The sequence below is a fragment of the Dermacentor andersoni genome, chromosome 7, assembly GCF_023375885.2.
Source record: "Dermacentor andersoni chromosome 7, qqDerAnde1_hic_scaffold, whole genome shotgun sequence".
Lineage (NCBI taxonomy): Eukaryota > Metazoa > Arthropoda > Arachnida > Ixodida > Ixodidae > Dermacentor > Dermacentor andersoni.
The window spans coordinates 176,334,906-176,354,010 of NC_092820.1; the positions used below are offsets into that span (position 1 = coordinate 176,334,906).

A 19,105-nucleotide genomic window follows, 5' to 3' on the forward strand; every position below is an offset into this window, starting at 1 on the left:
TGGACAAATTAACACAGCAACAAATAACGCCAAACGGAAAATCAGAGAGACTGAAATAATCTCATGGGTGGCGGCAATGGAAAAGAAACCTGCCATGAGTAAGTACTTAAGGGGGAAAAACGAAATCGGGAAAGAATGTATGATAACTCAAAGGGAAGCTCATTGAAAGAATGTATGATAACTCAAAGGGAAGCTCATTACTGTTCGAAGCGAGATCAGGATGTCTTTGAACACGCGCCTATAAAGCGAGATATAAGAAGGAAGAATAAGCATGTGCTTGCTGCGGTAAAGCTAGGGAAACGATGAAACATGCTTTATTAGAATGTGAAGACATCTGCCCAGCGGCCGATTTAGGCACCACTGGCCTCCTTGAAGCCCTTGGGTTCAGCGACAGCAGGGGAAAAGTAAACATGTCCGCAATAGAGATTAGTAAGAGGCGATTGGAAGATCGGTGGAATTAGGGAAACGACAGAAAACGGAGACGTACAAAAGCAAAGTTCACAATAGGTGGTCAGAAAATTTGGTCGTGGGAGTTTATATTGTCCTTTTACTTTATTTCTTTTTAACCTAGGTAGGACATTAGGCAGCATAATAGCAAGAGCTTGGTAGCGCAACCCACCGCGCCGCGCCAAAGGGGACGCCCATCCATCCATCCATCCATCCATCCATCCATCCATCCATCCGTCCGTCCGTCCGTCCGTCCGTCCGTCCGTCCGTCTGCGCTTACAATGTGCGCACATACAGTATGCCCGCACGATGGAGCGTCGGGCACGCAGCGTTCTCACGTGGAGGTAGAACAACTCTGCGCCGCGCATATCTGTTGCGCTCAGGCGTGTATTGTTATGGCGCGCTGTCGTAAACGCGTCTCGCAGTTCGCGCTGTAAACCCTCAGTGTTGGTTGTGCAGCACGATTAGAGCTTCGTATAAATTCTCCGCAGCAAGCGTAGACGTTGGCCACTCAATAAAGAGGTGCTTCACTATTAAGAAGCAATATCGCAAACATATGTAATTGCAGGCTCTATCATAACTTTTAAGTGGTATTTCTTCTTTGTTTCTGAGGCAGTGAACTAGCGCGCGCGCTCTGGAGAAAGTCAGGATGAAGCATGTGTTGTTATGGAATGCCGGAAAATTTTTATTCGTTCGGGATCTCAACTCGTTAAAAATGTCACACTATGTTCTGCTTAGAGTTACCGCGCTACCTACCTCTCTGCTTTTAGTCTACTTTAAGAACTGTAAGATACGCTTTGACAAAATTAAATTTTGATGATTTGCATACTGGCTCAGTGCTTTCAGTACGTTATTTGTCCCTTTTAAATATTTCACCCATAAAGCCCGTGACAATCACGTCTTACCTTTGGCGTCAGTGGCTCCACAGCTCTTAACAAACGAAAAAAGTCTCGTGCTTGCATTCACGCGGAAACGAATGACAGGGCATCCTAGGAAAAATTGTGGAAACTTGTCTTTCTTCCAAATACAATGCCGTCCTTCTTAATCGATAAGCACGACGACGACGCGGTCAGAATTGATGACGTCATGGCGAGCTGGTGAGCCGCCTTCATTTCACCTTGCGAAAACGGGTGCACCGCGAAGCTGCTGCCGGCGTTCGACAACCGACGTCAGACACGTGCCACCACCCCGTGACTGACGGTAGACGCCCCCTTGCGCGCGAAGTTCCTCGAGTTTGGCGGCTACTGGCCGCGCTAGCGTTTATTTTGCCTCTGCCGTGCTCAGGCTGTTCTTCGACAGACCCATGCGTACACGTGGCCCACCCGTAGCGCCGCCGCAAGTCTAGTGGCATCAGCCCATACGCCCCCTTTTTCAGCTGCCTTCGAGATCTGAGTGGCGCGTCCGCTACGTGGCGGTACTTTCTTTTGGACGGTCGCAGCACACGCTGTGCGACAGGTGAAACGGCCAGCATCAAGGACAGACACATCGCGCACGCACGCGTGCGGAAGTGCAGCATACATCCTCATTCTTAGAGGCCCTCTGCCAAGCGCCCTATTGACCGAAATGAGTTTTTCCAAGTAAATTCGTAAAGGAAGACTTACACACAAGCTGCAGACGCGATAGCTTCGAATTGTCATTCGAATATACGAGAAAACATTTATTCTGTTACGCGGAAACAAAGCCCCTTTCCAGCTGCCGTCTGCCTGAGCGGCCTCGGGGCAGTGTTTTTATTTTAGCGTCTTTATTTCTGCATTTAATAGGCGAAGCCTTGTGGCAGAAAAGGGGCGCTCTATGGGGGGAGGGGGGCCGGTCAACACCACCTAGACAAGAGAGTTCTTTAAGGGTGTTGGACCGGTGCTCTCTTCTTCCTCGAGGTGGAGTGGTCCCGAGGTCGGCTCTGCAAAGAGGCGGCCAAGCCCTTCCTTTTCCCGGAAAAAGTCCAGAAAAGCACGCCAAAAGCTGGAGTCAGTCCTTGGACCCGATGTGCGATGGCGGGTCGAGCCACTCCTGCAGGGTGCCAGGTCGGTTCCCGCCCAGGGAGGGTAGTGTCCTTTCTCGGACCGCGTCAAGGCAGAGCAGCTCCATAGAAGCTTATGGTTGAGCACGAGCCGACAAAAAAAAAAAAAATATCCCGACCGACTATAGAGGCCAACAGCTTCATTTATTGTCCCTTAAGGACCTCTTTCAGGGTGTTACATAAGGGCTGTATTACGTTGTAAAACATCCGGGCAGCTATAGCGTCGTCCCACCTTTCGTTGTTGCGTTTTTCCCGACCTTAATTACCAAGCCTTCTCTCGCGGTAAGAGTGATCGTTTTGCAATTGAAGAAGAGTAATTAATACACCTACATTCCTCACAAGCGTCCCTTTAAAGCAAATTTTTATAGACTTACAAGTGCGTGTGTGCCAAAGCCAAACGTCGGGAGGTCATTCGTGATGTCCATTCATTCTTGTGTCGCAATGCGGGCTTGTTACTGTTATCTCGGAATATACTAGGTATATACCGAGCACAAGACACGGACACATGAGAGAACATGAACATAGCGCCGTGTCTGTGAGTTGATGTTCTCTTCTGTGTCGTAGAGTCTTTAATTATCGAATTCTCTAGCGATACTAGTACAATTGGCGCACTGTGCGAGTCCTAATGAGGTCGATATTTACGCACAGCACGACGACGATGATCTGGAGCTATTGGAAGCATCGTGCCGTGGCCATCATTGTGATCCTGTTCAGCATGGTTGTCCTGGCCGTGGCTTTCTACCTTATTACCGGTGAGGTTACGCGGGCACGAGGCTACCACATATTGGAACGCGATAATGCGAGCATCTCATTCCATTCTTTGCCCTTTCGCGCTCCTCCGTTGGCACGGTGCAAACGGCGCCCACGTCGTCATCACAGGAATCGGCCGGCCGTGAGTGATGAGAATACAATCGAGAACGATAAAGCATTTCACATGCACAACGCGAGCTTCGTCGCATTATATAAACCCCTCGAGCTCAGCATAATTAAATACAGCACATCACATTAATAATTTCAAGTTCTGGAGTGTTTTGCTTACCGAAAAAAACCTAATCTATAAAAAGAGAAAGAGGTTGCTACTGACAGCGCTAAAGAGTATATTGCACGAATTAACGTTCGTAGTTTTATGGACACCATAAATTCCAGTAAACGTTACCTAACCAAACACGCATGGTGTCAACACCTGCTCGTCCGCACGAACCATGCGGTCACAACGCCGGCAGAGGGGAGCGCGCGTGCTTGTCCTCGTGGGAACGTTCAGTGCTGCCGCTCCTTTGGCACGTTATTGCGCCGCGCCTCCAAAGCGCAGCAGATAAATTGGAGCACGAGTAAAGTGCTCTCGGCAGCATGCAGCCTGCTCAGCTTGACTGCGTGACACTCGACGCTTCGAAGGACAGCACGGCGGCGCGTCTGTCTCGCGCCGCATGAACGCCTTGTCACAGAATGAAGAACCAGCTTTATAGAGAAGGGAGACTGCACCTTCCACAGTGGTACGAAAGTAAGCAGCGGATAGCGCTGCTCAAACGGGAAGCGGAAGTGAAGTTTTCTTTAGAGTAAAATCCAATATGACCGCTTCTCGCCGGTAGCGTACGCTGGTACGCGTCGTGCTCGCCCTGCTTGCTATGCGGCATGCCTTATGGCCTTGCCTGCCACGTAGCTGGTGCGTTCTAATAATCAACGCGAGACTCTCCAGTGTGCCTTAAATAGACTGGATGACAGGCCATTTACGGAAGCGAAGATCTTGGGAGCCTGGCCTCACAGTTCATTGGCCCAGAAAGCAGTTCGAGCGCTTTTTCGCTACCTGAGGGCAACAGACTTGAGTGTCCGACTATAGACATCCTACACCTAAGTTCTCTCTCTCCCTCTTTCACTCCCCATCCCCCCCACGTGTAGGGTAGCAAACTGGACTCAGTCTGGTTAACCTCCCTGCCTTTCCATCTTCCCTTCTCTCTCTCTCTCTAATTGCCAGGAGGCCAAAGAACAGCTACTGACGCCCATACAAACAAGCCACGAGTGAGTGAACAGAACGTGCGACTTTATGGACAGAAGACAAGCAGTGTAATCCTCGTGCAAGAGCAGAAATAAAATTTGCATGTAGAGATACGCTGGAATTAATGACGCGAGCTCGTAAACGGCTCACCGTTGTCGTCGCACATGGCGGTCTGGTAACGAGCGACAACCAGCAGCGCAAGCAGATTGGACAGTGTGTGGATGGATGGATGGATGGATGGATGGACGGATGTCATGAGCGTCCCCTTTGGAACGGGGCGGTGGGTTGCGCCACCAAGCTCTTGCTACTATGCTGCCTAATATCCTACCTAGGTTAACCAATGAAAAAAAAAAACACTATGAACTACCACGTCCAAACTTTCTCCTTCCATGTTGAACGCGCACGCCTATTCTCTGGCAAGCGGTTATATAGTCGGCCTCCGCGATAAACACGCGCTTGCGGCGAACGTCAAACGATGACGCATAGCGCGCGGCAGTGGCCACCTACGCCAACTCAGAACAGGCTTACGGAGCCAATTCCTACATACGCCGGCTCGCGCGAAGCGCGGTGTTGACTAGCGTAGTGAAGCTTTTCGCTTCAAAAACGCTTCGTTAATTGCTGAAAAATGTTTGTATGTTAAAGCTGCGCCTACTACGGCGCCTGTAGCGGCAGATAATGCGCCCACGGGGGAACCTTTTTAATTGTTGTACTATGCCTGTTCGTTTAGCAGTTCCGCGCGGTCGATTTTCTCGCCCTCTGTGGCCATTTGTTGAACTTGTGAGTGTGCGGGGCCGGCGCCTCTGCGATGCTTCGCCTCCTGTCTCCTTTCCCGTAGGAAGACGCTACTTTCCCGTAAACTTTCCCGCCTCCCGGAACGCCACCTAGAATTTCCTGTAGTTGGCGTTGCCTTGCCGCGCGCTCAGTATATGTAGACGTCTGAATGATAACTTATTTGTCCTTACTCATTGTATTGGAATATCAAGAGTAGAAAGGAGACCGTTATATGTGACCTTTTTAGACATTACAGGAGCTTATGACAACGTAGACCGCAGCATTTTATGGGATGTTCTGGAAAGGGTTATTTGATTTTGTGGACGGAAGAAGTTGCTGGCGGACTCGAAAACAAATTCACACACACACACACACACACACACATACACACACACATATATATATATATATATATATATATATATATATATATATATATATATATATATATATATATATATATATTTATATATATATATATAAATTGATAAGGCTACTCAGTCGCCTATGGTCACGGCTACAAAAAGATGAAAAATGCGACGCGCGTTCCGATATCGCTCTCTCTTTCGTGATTGTGTGTCTAACGACGGCCTCGCAACTAAAGGTTTATTTAGGAAACAGCAATGGAGGGTCTGAACGCCCATATGTAATGCAGGATCTAGTTCGTTAACTTGTCTCCGCCTGTAAGTTAACGAGACGAATATTGCACAACGATTCAAGCAGTGAGGTTAAACGACTCACAGTTATTGCCGTCGTCAGTCGCAGCGGAATCCGGGGCAAGGTTCTGACTGGCGCAGAAGTCGCGGGCCGCTTTTTTCGTTGCGACGATAGATTGGATTTTTTACATGTACTGCTCCAGGAGTGCACATGTAATCGGCAAACGGAGGCCTCAGGAGAGCACCTGAGGTTATAATAAAGGAGGCTTGCGCAGGATCTCTAGGGCACCCAAGGGGTAGCGGGGGGATCAAAGGTGGAAGCAGGGCGGCCCCTGGGTTGGGGCAGTGGAGGCCGAAGCGTGCCAAGGGGTGTTCGCATAAAAAAATTGGCTGTGCGCAATAGAGGACAACCGATCTTATACACCCCTGGCACGCACAGGCCTCGGCGAGCCCCAACCCACGGGCCCGCCTGGGTCATAGTTTTGGTGTCCCCGTTGCCCCTCTGGTGTCCTGGAGGCGACGCCAATATTGCGAAATAATAACACGTTGTTACAATTAGTAAAAAAATATGATTGAATTATATAATGACATCCAGCCGCCAACTTATGACGCTAAGTTCAGCACTACTGCGTCCCGCGACTTCTGCATCAGAACTTTGCTCATCCGTTGCTGGGTGCTTTTTGCGTCGCGTAGATAGATCGGATTTTAACAAGTATGCATGCTCCAGTAGGGCGGGTGTAACCGGCAAAGGGACGCCTCAGGCGAGCACTTGAGGTTATAATAACGTTGTGTCCGTCAGAACCTTGCCGAATCCGGCTCCCGTTTCGATGCAGGCGTGTTCCGCATGGCTCGCGACTGAAGCCTCGGGCTTGCATCTCCGCTCGCAACACGTCTCTTCACCCCAAGTTAAACAACACGAGGCATGGAAGCGCAACTGGTTTTAGCACAAAATAAGCAACCAGCTTAAGTGTACGAACGAATGAATCCGTGCCTACTGTGCACGCGAACATACAGGTAAAAATTTTAAATGTAGGCCACAGGTCACGTGGAGGATCGATGATGCTGAACGCTATTTGCGTTTATAAAGGCAGAAAACAACAAAGTTACTAATAAAGAGTACACTATCTAATTAACAATGATACTTTTGTACTCTTTTTTTATGTTATAAGTATGCTTCGATAAATGTGGGAGAAAGTTTGTAAGATAAAATTGCGCTTATTACGGCGCCTCTATAGCAGGAGATATTGAACTTACGCAGGCATACTTCAAGTGGCCTTACTGTGGCCTTACTGTGGCCAAGTGGCCTTACTGTCAGCAGTGGCACGCGGTCGATTTTTTCGCCCTCTGTGGCAATGTGCTCAACTTGAGAGCCTGCTACCCCCGGCCTTGTTCTCACCACTGGTCGGACAAACGGCGACGGGTTCCTCTTGCAGGTCCAATGATTCGCCACCTGACGCAGACGCCGGAAACAACTCTCGTGGTTCTGGCCACTCGGCAAGGTATAAACACTTTATCATATATACACTTTCGAAGCACGGGCACCGCCCGGCGTATCTTCGCAAGGCATCGGAGCGTCAACATGGCGCGGTGCAATTAACACCAAAAAGTGGTTAGCAGTTGGAGTGGATAAATCTCCGTATACCTAACATGCCGCGGAAAGTGCGCCGAGAATACATGAGGTCGCACGTAATACGTCAATCAGGTGGAACGAATGCGGCGATGCAGCTGGAGAAGGCTCACGTCCGTTACAGGCTATCACGGCCGAAATACGTACCATGTATTATACGCGGAACGTGGTCGCCCCGCCGGTACGGATGCCACGCCGCAAATGCTTCGGAAGGGAGCTCTACGTGGTTTCCATGGCTGACCACTGCGGACGCCGATGCAGCCGGAAAATCCGAGCTCGATGGGAAACGTACAGCGTAACAAGGTCGGCAAATATGCGAAGGCGACTAGTCGTGGACACGTGACCGTAAGCTTAGCATGCAGCCGCGGCTACCGTTTCATGACGCGTATTCGTAACTATTCCGCAGTAGCACTCTCGCTCTTACACCAACACGGCATCTGAAGAATAGCAGTGCTGCTCACTTCTTCACGAATTTGCTTTGCATTTGCGTCCACCTGCAGCTACCAACACAAATAGACATTGAAGTAGTACAACCAAAACCCTCCTTACCCCTTTTGCTTTCTACCTCTTTGCATCTCTTTGTAAACCGGGCAGTTTGCCTCCCCCCAGAATTTGCATACGCAAAATGTCGAACTCCTTATTTCTGAACTTCGAGGAACTCTAATACCGCCCATTTCACGCTCGTAATATGTAACGCTTATGAAGTACGAAAGTTGGCAAACATCCATAAAACATTATTATTGCGGAAGCAATTATATGGACACTACAGGTGCATTTCCGCCGTCGGCGTCGCCGTGATTTTCCATATAAAGTCGAAGTGCGATAACACCGTGGCCGCGCGCGCCGTATGCTGTAGGTGCGAGTGAAAGCGTGCGAGGGCGAGCGGAGGATGGTGGCTTGATCTGGCGCGCGCAAGGGAAGGAAGGCGGGGAGGAAGCACGCCATCTTCTACCGCGCGCAAGACACTGGTTCTTCGCCGGTGGTGGCCGAGTGTGCCCGCGCGAGCCCTATATTGAAAGCGATCTGCGACGAGTACAGAGTCTAGGTGCGCCGAGTGCTTCTTGTGCCCTGTGTTTTGCCGCTCAGTTCGCGTTGAAGCGAGAGGCAGCAAGCAGGTCCATTCTCTCGCTGCTGCTGCCGCCGCTCTTCCTCACGCCAGCGTTTTGACAGCGAGCGTTCGCGTCCATCGAGTGAGATGTGCTTCTGTTTGCCTGTGCGCGTGTGACACCATGCCTGTTAATTTAGTTAGTAAGCGAATGCTTACGACATGGCCGATAAAACTATTATCCTTACTTCGTATATCTGTCTACAAATTTGCTATCGCAATCGATGCTCCCCATTTCTGGCGAAACTGCGACATTTTAATAGGCTTGTGACTGACCTACAGTTGACATGTCCTGTGTTCGACAGGATATTGAAAGCTATTGAAAGCTTTTGTGTGCTATTTTTTTCCGACGCTGTGCAATAAAGCCCTGATGAACAGAAAAGACGCATACTTTCGACAAAAGTGCTATAATAGTCTTGACTGAGGTAGAGTCTGCCATTATTACTTCAGTGATGTCTTTTATAGATGTCGATGCAAATCGTCAAAGGTGGTTGATCGATCAAACAACAAAATAAAGGCCGGCGATGTTATTGTGTGCAACATTTACTCGATGCCTGACCCCGCTATATCTATAGTACCGAATTACTTTGCAGATCCGAACTTGGACTCGAAGGAAGGCATTTTTGCAAGTAAGTACTTTGAGCGTACAGCATGAAGTGTCAAACAACGCGCGATAGAAACTACTAAGTGAACACAGAAAGAAGTGCAATGTAACACAAACATTGCACAGTATGCAAACTTTTGGGCGTATACAGGGGACGCATTTTCGGACGATCGCTTTCGGCGATACCACTTTCAGTGCGCGCTTATTGGCTGGATGAGCAAAACCGGCTGGGCTGATTGAGCAGTACGTCACGCGAAGGCGTCAGTATCGCCGAAAGAGATCGTCCGAGAATACGTCCCCAGATCACTACAATTCATGCACCTCGGAGAAAAGTTTGTTGAAAGTTGATAGCTGTTTAATAAAACGCATTACGTTCTTCTGCGCTTTAACTTGAAATATTTGTATTAGCATGAGACCCATAGTAAATGAGATCATTATGAGACGTTTCTGTTGAGCTAAGAAAAACGACCGATGTTATACCCCTGTGATGATGTCTTGCCAGATTATTTCTAATTTCAAAATCTCTCTCTCTCTCTCTCTCTCTATATATATATATATATATATATATATATATATATATATATATATAGCGTTCCTAACTAGAACGGCAACAGAAATGACATAATCTAAGTGAGACGGGTGTCGTCCGCCATTTTATTCCAACTTCTTCCTTCTCACCTCTCCCCTAGCCCATTTCTGCGTCTTCTGTCATGCGTCCAGCGCAGACCGCTTCACTCTTCCGGATTTCTTTTAATTACTTTAATTACTTTTAAATACTTGAATATGTTTCCAATAGCGGCGCACTCCGTTTGGTCCGAGGCTCCGGCGTACCAGACATTCTTCAATATTCCATGCTGGCATGCAGTCTTAATAACTTGAAATGGTCCGCAAAATTTTGAATTTGAAGGCACAGCTCCTTTCCTTACAAGGACATAGTCTCCAGGCTGTATGTCCGGTATCTCGCTACTGTGCCTTTTATCAAAGTTTCGCTTCATGCGGCGCTTGTAGACCTCCTGTTCTTCGACAGTTTTCCTTACTTCGGCGAGTTCGAGGTTCTCTAGGAGACCTAGCTCACGATCTGCAGGAAGTATGGGCGCTGTACCCGAAGTTACAAAATGAGGGCTGCAGCCTAAAGCCGTGGTGTATGATCTGTTGTGATGTTTCACAGCGGCCTCAAGACAGCACTCCAGCCACCGGCAAAGTCTGGATACATCTTCAGATACTGTTTGATGTCTCGTATTGCACGTTCCGCTAGGCCGTTTGCTGCCGGGTGGTATGGAGAAGAATACTTTATCATTATGCCGTACTCCTGTGCCCACTCTGATAATTTGGCACTCCAGAAAGCCGGCCCGTTGTCGCAGACGAGCGTCTTTGTTTAAAACATTCAGCTTTGAGGAAATAGATCTATTACGCTGTTTTGTTTTCTTTGCCAGATTTAGCCGCAATCGTCCTTGTGCACTCATCTATGGAGAGCAAGAAAGCTTGCGTTCGCTTGACTCCTTCCCCCTTCTTTTTGAGCTCCGCGAAGTCTAAATGAATTACTTCGAACGGGACGCTTGAATATTCAGGGTTTGTCATAACGTCTGTCGATTGCTTGAATTTAACTTTGTTCACCTGGCAGAGGTAGCATGTGCGGATGTAATGGTTGATGTCGTTTTTCATGCCCGGCCATGTGAATCTCATGAGCAATTTCTTATAAGTGCGCCAGAAGCCATCATGTCCACCCGATCCAGGGTTGTAGTGGTATAGATGAAGAATCCTTGGAATCATAGTTGGTGGTACGTGATACCTACCCATAGCTTAATATGATTGATTGTCTCTGGATTATTGCTTGATTCCTGTACAAGTAATCTTGATAGTGCGTCAGCGTCAGTGAGGAGTGGGCCAGGACGGTGCGAAATTACGAAATAAAATTGTTGCAGATAGTTCACCCATCTAGCAATGCGGCCTCTTGGCTGGGCCATGCTCAGAAGTTGAGTCAGTGCTTGATGGTCCGTGAAAAGTATGAATTTGGCACCTTCCAGGTAAGTACGAAAGTACTGCACAGCTTTTAAGACGGCCAGAGCTTCCTTTTCTGTGGTAGAGTAATTGATTTCGGCGGGTTTCAGGGTACAGCTGTAGTACCCCACAACGTAGTGTTTGGTCTGATCAGCTTGTTTGGGTGGCTTCTGGTATAGAACTGCACCGGTAGCATAATGTGATGCGTCCGTGTTCAGCACGAAAGGCAGAGAAAAATCCGGTATTCGCAAGATGGGGTCCGACGATATTAGTTTTACAAGCTCACGATAGACAGCTTCGCACTTCTCGTCCCAATGAAAAGGCACGTCTTTCTGAGTTAAACGTGTGAGGCACCTTGTTCTCAGTGCACAGTCTTTGATAAACGCCCGGAAGTGTCCTGCAAGGTCAAGAAAAACGCGCAGGGAGTGCACATCATAAGGCTTTACCAGCTTGGAGATTCTCTCTACCGATTCTTGCTTAGTGCTTTTAGTCTGTTCATCAAACACCCTGCCAAGAAATACAACGGTATCTTGAAAGAACGCACTTTTCTTGAAGTTGACTTTGAGTTGGGCTAGTCTGAGGGCATGAAGAGCTTTTGAAAGATGACTACGGTGTTCTTCCTTTGTCTTTGAGTAGATGATGATGTCGTCGATGTACACATTGCAAAATATGCCCAGGTAAGGTTTCAGAATGTCCGTCATAATCTTCTGAAACCACGCAGGGGAGTTTTTCCAACCAAATGGTAGGCGGTTGTACTCAAACAAGTCAAATGGGGTTGTGAACGCGGTGTACTTCTTCGTTTCTTCACTTAGTGGAATCTGCCAAAAGCCCTTGCAGAGATCTATTCGGGAAAAACAATGGCAACTACCAGTTTCGTCAATGATGTCGTCGATTCTCGGCATTGGATAAGGTATCAATTCAGTTTGACGATTGAGAGCCCGGTAGTCTGTGCAAAGGCGGAATGTCCCGTCTTCTTTAGGTGCAATAGTTACAGGAGAAGCAAATGGGGATACAAAAGGCCGGATGATACCTGCGTCTAACATTTCTTGCAACTCCTTTTTCAGCCACACCTTTTTATCTCTGGACATATTATAAAGGGTTCTACGAACCACTGTTTTATCTGCGAGCTTGAAAGGAACGACATGCGATTTCATTGCTGGAGGGTAGCTTCCCATGCATATAAGCTCTGGGTACTTAGTCTTGATGTCTTCCTGGTGAAAAATTAGCCTTGATAGACTAGGTTCTTCACCAGGATCTTCTGTTCTTATCGTGTCTTCGCCCATTACCTTGTCATCCCAATAGAGGTTTATCTTAAGTTTTTTCATGTCTGGACGGGACAAAAGAAAATCGTAGGTGACATTGGGAATTGCCAATACGTCACTGGTAATAGCATTTCCTTGAAATTCAATAGCCAGGGTTACCCATTCGCTATGCATGGTCACTCATGACCCATCGTAGGCTTGGACACGCAATGTTCTACCAGCGTGCAGACGACTGGCATCCACTCGAGTCTTGTTGATAATTGATACCGAAGCTCCACTGTCAACGAGAGCCTTCACTTCAATGCCATCTACCTTAATGGGGGCGTACAATAAGCTTGACGACACCAAATACACTGTCTCACTGAACCTATTTTTCTGGGGCTTGTGATGCACGGTAGACAGATTATGTGGAAGTAGGTTGCCATGAACTGCGGTAATTGGTTCTTCACCATCCTCCCAGTCATGATTTACGCTTCCCAGAGATTTGCTTATGAAGGTGTGTTCACATTCAGTTGACGGCAACGACTCTAGATGCTCACTCAGCTTACGAGAATCAAGTTGCTCTGTTCTACCATCTGGCTGTCTTCTCGATGTAATTCTTGGCAGTGAGGTCTGTAGAAAGTTCAGAAGGTCATCAAACGTTCTTAGACCTTTGAGCTGGACACGACTACGGATCTCGATACACAACCCTTGCGTTATCAAAGCTACAACAGCAGAAGACGACAGCTTCGGTTCTGCAGAATACAACAGGCGACGCTTCTCAAGACAGTACTCAAGCAGAGAGCCACCTGTATAACTGAACCGTAGTGCCGCATCCCATCTGTCTACTGCGTTGCATTCGAAAGCCGCGAAAAAGTTGCTTTTCCACAGTTCCCAACATGTTGTTCCATGATCCATGAGTTGCACGTCATACCATTTTCTGGCTATACCGCCCAAATAGTGGCGCATATTCAAAATCTTTGTGTCGTCGGAGTGCCACATATTCTTGTCACAGGCGTACTCGAAAAACCACAGCCAGTAGTGTGCACTTTGCGAGTTTCCTTCAAAAACATCTGGTTCAACAATGCTTCGTGCTGACTGCTCTCGACTAAGCGCTTGGACGAAAGTTCTCATTATTTCGATCTGTTGTATAATGTTCCTTTTCAGTTCCATAACACTCAAGTCAAGGCTCACCTTCCCGGCAGGCGTTTCCTCTTTGAGGGTGCCACGTCGTATGGGTTCCAGAACGAGTTCGCTCAGTGTCTGCAGTTGTAGATTCGCTGTCACCGATCCCGTTTGCACGAGGGCTTGGCGGCTGATTGTAGCTTGTTGCAGCACCACGTTGATCAGCGCGGTAGAACTAACTTCAAGAGGAAGGTCCGTCGCTGGCTCACCGTGCACTTGGTATCGGGTGAACACTCCGATCACGCCTGGTCGACGGAAAACGTCACCCGCATGGCTGGTCTTCGAAAACTGTCGGCTGCGCCGAAATGTAGCGTTCATAACTAGAACGGCAACAGAAATGACATAATCTAAGTGAGACGGGTGTCGTCCGCCATTTCATTCCAACTTCTTCCTTCTCACCTCTCCCCTAGCCCATTTCTTTGTCTTCTGTCATGCGTCCAGCGCAGACCGCTTCAAAAAAAAAATTATATATATATATATAATCAGCCCAAGCACTCCGTGCAGATGGTGTAACCAGCAAAGCTGAAACGTACGTGCGGCACCGGTGTTTATCACTGAGTAAATCCCGACGATTCATTAAAGTCCTCTCTATTACTGCTTACGTCTTTGTGTTTCCTAATTGTTGACGACGAAGAACACGGGAGCAGTGGCACGAGCGCGTTCGCGTGGTGTACAGCGCCGAGGGGCGCCAGCATGCGACGACGACGCGGGAGCCATTGCTTTATGACATGTTTTCTACACGCGGACACGATACTGGGGAAGCTAGCCCTTAACAGCTTCGCTGTAAAATTGTAAACTAAAATTTAGTTGCTGTTTACGAGTATACACCACGACACTGCTGCTTCCCAGTCCGTCTTACGGGAGCTGGTAAACAACAGATAAAGCTCCTATTTGTCTGCATACAATTGTAATAAACCTACAATCAATTCTCCACATTGATTTGTAGTCAGCGCTCTTCTGAAGGACCAGAGAGAGAATTCGATAGTTTTTCTCTGCAAGTCAGAGCAGCTACGGCTTTTACGCAGTCATTTCCGTTTCGGCTATGTTTTGCATACGCCATACCATACGAACGGCGTGGCTTTGCACGTGACACGCGCAATGCTATATTGGTCTAAGCGGTAATGCTATGCTGAAGCACTCCATTAGAGGCACCATTCAGGACCGACTATCACCTGAGTAGCAGAGTGGTTTCCATGCACAGAGCCTTGGAAATGTTCCTGGGCGGCCAAGGTGCAGACGCTTGGCTTCCACTGATAACTCCACACTTAGGTTTAGTAAACCACTATCCCTCTACCATTCTGCTACGTGGCAGCAGTGGCACAGCCATGAATATTTTCGGGCAGGCGGATGTTGTCGCACATTTGCCAAATACTCATTGTACGCTGACATTTCGGGGAAGGGGAGGCACGTTCCCGATGCGCTCTTAACTGGCTACGTCCCTGCCTTTGCGCGGCTTCGTTAGACCGTGGCCGGGGCGGTTACAATGGCAGAGCAGCACGCTGTTCAGTGAGCACACTCCGCCGCGCAGAGCCTCGGATCCATCGCCGGGTCGCAGTGGAGGACGATGCCTGCGTGCGAAGCTTCGCCCGCTGCACGTCCACGGCCTACGTTTGCACGCTGACCAGAGGGTGCCAGCCGTGGCATCCCGAGGAGCACTGCCTGGCAGGTGGCGCCCGCTTCGCCACGATGGACGAGTGCCGTCATGCCTGCCAGAATGGTATGCACGCGCGTGCTCACCCCTGCACCAGCGTTGGTAACCTTTCGTGACCAAGTCGCTAGGTCGCGGTGACTAAAGCACACATGCGACGATGACTTGCTCAGAATTTCCTTTTGCTTTATTTGTTCCTCAGCCTGCGGTGGCGATCAACGGTCTGCATGTGAAAAGGAAAGACAGCCCTCGATTTTCAAAGTCAGATCTCCAGATCATAGTTTGACTATGAAATCAGCTTTGATGCAGCCAGGTGGCAAGCTCGTCAGCATGTTTTTACCAGTGGCGACAAGTGGAGACGCATGCATGAAGCCCCCTTTGGATAAAATGGGGCCAGCGCGTCGATCTTGGCACAAGTTTCTTGGGCGAATTTTACCAGGGCAGTTTAATGGCCATTTGTGTCACTAAAAAAAAAAAAAAAGCTAAATTTAGTGACTTTTTCACCAGGTCTCAAACACTAATACTCCATTACGAAGGCAGTTTTTATTCAGCGAGGTCGATCTGCATCTAAATTTTTCCAGTCAAGCGTGTTACAAAATCACGTCGTTTCAAGCATCCAAGCATGCTCGTATATAGGCGCCTGTTCGAGAGCTATTCCCTTTATGAAAAGTGCTTTAGACAGTCTATTGACTGCCTAGGGGCTTCAAGTGCTCTTAGTAACAAAGGATTTGTGTGAGCATTATACGTGCCTGTGAGGGCGATCTGCTTGTTGGGTTCTTGAATGAGCAAGACATTTTCGTTGTGCGGCAATGTACTGCAGAAGTGCGGGATTAGTCCCCTGCATTTCCACTGCCACAAAGACGGCTCATTACTCATTTCGGCCATCAAATGGCCCAGCGCCCTACGCTGCACGGGCGGCGAGTGGAGCTCTATTCTTCGAGGCGGGCTATTCTATCTTCATGGGCGATTCAAGATGCTCGTGAGGGCGTTTTCCAAGGTTTGGGCAACAGTTCCTGCTTTCAAGGTTTTCATCATGCGATTACTTTAGTACTGCTTCTAGTTCTTTAAAGGGACGCCAAAGAGTAACACTAAAGCAGCTTAGATTGATTAATAATTCTTCGAAAATTACATCTTCGTGGTAGTAGATAGATTATTAAAAAAGAAATAACGGCGCAAGTATTACTTGGTGAATTTCGCATCACAACCTACGTTATCGTGACGTGACGGATTACAAAGCTATGCATTCATATCTGGCCGTTGTGGTTCAGTAAAAGTTCTTGAAACTTGCCAAGTTCAGCTTACGGCTCATTTAAAATACAATTTAGTCCATCTATGTCAAACCCCATGACATAAGGGAATAGGTTTGGGCATGATGGTTATTAATCGTAATGAAAGTAACATAGCGCACTAAGGACGAGGGAGAAGTCGCGACAGGACAAGCGCTTGTCTTTTCTGTAAAGTGCATGTCCTGTCTCGACTTTCAAAACTTTTCAAAACTGTTACTTTCAAAACTCCATGATGTCACGGAGAGCCAGTGCGTTACCTTCAAGTGGTTTCTCGTTTATTGCTTATCATGCCTTCTCTCGGAGTGCCCTTTTCAGCAATAGGTGATAATCTACGTACACGGATGTCTTTGCATTTCGCCCCCCATGGAAAAGCACCTGTTATGGAAACCACGAGCTCGAGATTAGAAGCGCAGTGCCACCACCACTAAGGTACCCTTTAACGTTAGTGTCAAACTTGGCTTCCAGTTTTGCCCCTAGGCTGTAGTACAACGGTGTTGACTCGCATGGCTGCGAGTTTTCTTGGTACGTGGCTGGGCGACATCTGCGGGGTGCTCGGCGACATCTGCGATTTGCGGTCTCCGCGGGACTTGTGCTAGTAAGCGTGGAGAGGCTGGGCGTCCGCTCTGAGGTTTGCATTTTCACAGCATGCCGAGGCGGTTTCTGAATGCGCGGTGGATGGTGCTGTTATGTTTTCCCTCCAGTTGTGGGGACTTCGTGCGTAACAGGGCTTTATTGTAGTTACGCAGGCATTGTTAAAGGGCCTCTCGCCAGGTCTAGCCATATTCAGCTGACAAGCGCAGTGCATACAGTGCGCGCTAACGATCGTCTCCGCAGCATACAAACATATTACACCTCTACGCACCGCGTAAACAGCTGAAATTTCAAACCAAACGGCATGCCCCTTCTCCTTGCGGGCGCCGCGCTTCCAGACGGAGAGTCATCTGACAATATCCACCATACCGCCATATTGACCGACTTTCCCCATTAAACATTGGACATAACATGTATTCTTACATCCGCGCCTTCCTCACAAACCGCACCGTGTAGGTTACTATGGGCCACCACTCCTCCGCCTCCTACACACTTCAAGGGGTGGGTACACCACAAGGCTCAATACTTTCACCATTCCTATTCAGTGCCGCCCTCAGCTGCTTCTCTAGACCACATACCGCACTTTCGACGCACTCTATATGCCAATAATATCACCTTGTGGACCACAACGGGCAACGATGAGCAAATAGAGGACACACTCCAACAGGCAGCCACACACACACAGCAGTCCGCTCACTCTATATTGGCGGCGAGGAGTTACGGAGTCACCATCTATCGGAAGCGCCTGGCTGGCGTAGTATGAGGGATCACGTGGCGCGCTCCTCATAGGTTTTGCTGTCAGCGCTCACTGAAAACACCACGCACGAGCTCTCCCGGACATTTCTGTAAGTACTTTCGAAACGAGAGAAGTTTGTTACTGTCTAAATAATAATCATGGGCAAACTGAAAGCACAGAATCGTTTACAGACGCTATCTCTTTACCGAATACCTACAGTGAACGCCACTGCGCGCGGTTGCCGCGATGGAGTCTCCCGAACCGGCTTCTTGCGTGAAAGGTAGGTAAACGCTGAGAGCAAACTATGTGAAATATGTTCTTGCAGCGATCGCACAGATTCGCAGCGACCGACTGCACGTCTCCATGCTTGTCCGCGCACTGTCTCGCTTTCACCGTGTGCGCGTTTTCGCGCAGTGCCATGAGCTTTAGGCCGCAGAATATGAGCATTTGATAGTATACAAGCAACCATTGTTGCGTGGGCGCTATCAGAGTTGCTCAAAAATAATTTCATTATAGAGACTTCGACGGGGACTGTGATGTGCCGTCGCGACGATTCAATCTTTTTTTCCTCTTCTAAATTCTTGGACGTTTCAATATTATTTCTCAAGTTGCGTCGCACTGTATGTTTATCGGTGTTCTCAGGGTGCGATTTCCCGCTGCTTTTTTTGTAATCCAGTGCATTAATTCATAACACAAACATGACCATATGCCATGATTTTTTTTAATGTGCTTCTTACCGCTCCCTTTCCACTCCAGTGAACTTGCCAGTATCTATAGCATCGACAAGTTCATAGACCAAACCGTCATGACATTAGTCGGGCAGCGGACTCGGGCGAGCGTCTCAGTGCGCGTTTTCCGTACATGGCAGACCCGGCGCCGTAGCAGAAACCTTCCTCACGTCTGTGCTTGCTGCATACCCGAGTTGTAGCCGATGACTGTTTGCCGATATTATGTTTCGCGAGCCAAGCTTCACGCAGCTTCTTCTCCTGCGGCTACGTGTAAATAAGGATGACACCAGGCTCCGTTGCGTACGTCCGGCACTGCGGCACCGAGCAGTAGCCTACCATGTTGCGCGCCTTCAAAGGCAGCCACTACCTATTGTAGTGCTTTCAAGCGTTGTAAAGGAGACACTCGAAGCGGGAGAATCTCGCCACTAAATGAAGACCGCAGCTACGAGGGAATTTAAACTCTCGTTTTCAGCTC

At 48.5% G+C, this 19,105-nt stretch overlaps 1 protein-coding gene across 1 annotated transcript; it reads left to right on the top strand.

Moving 5' to 3' along the window:
• The first annotated feature begins 1,993 nt into the window (after nucleotides 1-1,993).
• LOC129385269 (uncharacterized) lies at nucleotides 1,994-18,777 on the top strand. Its single transcript, XM_072289413.1, has 5 exons — nucleotides 1,994-2,468; nucleotides 3,113-3,216; nucleotides 7,315-7,380; nucleotides 9,207-9,242; nucleotides 15,170-18,777. The coding sequence occupies exons 2-5, from the start codon at nucleotides 3,123-3,125 to the stop codon at nucleotides 15,406-15,408; spliced, it is 435 nt and encodes a 144-aa protein (XP_072145514.1). The 5' UTR covers nucleotides 1,994-2,468; nucleotides 3,113-3,122; the 3' UTR covers nucleotides 15,409-18,777.
• Nucleotides 18,778-19,105: the final 328 nt, after the last annotated feature.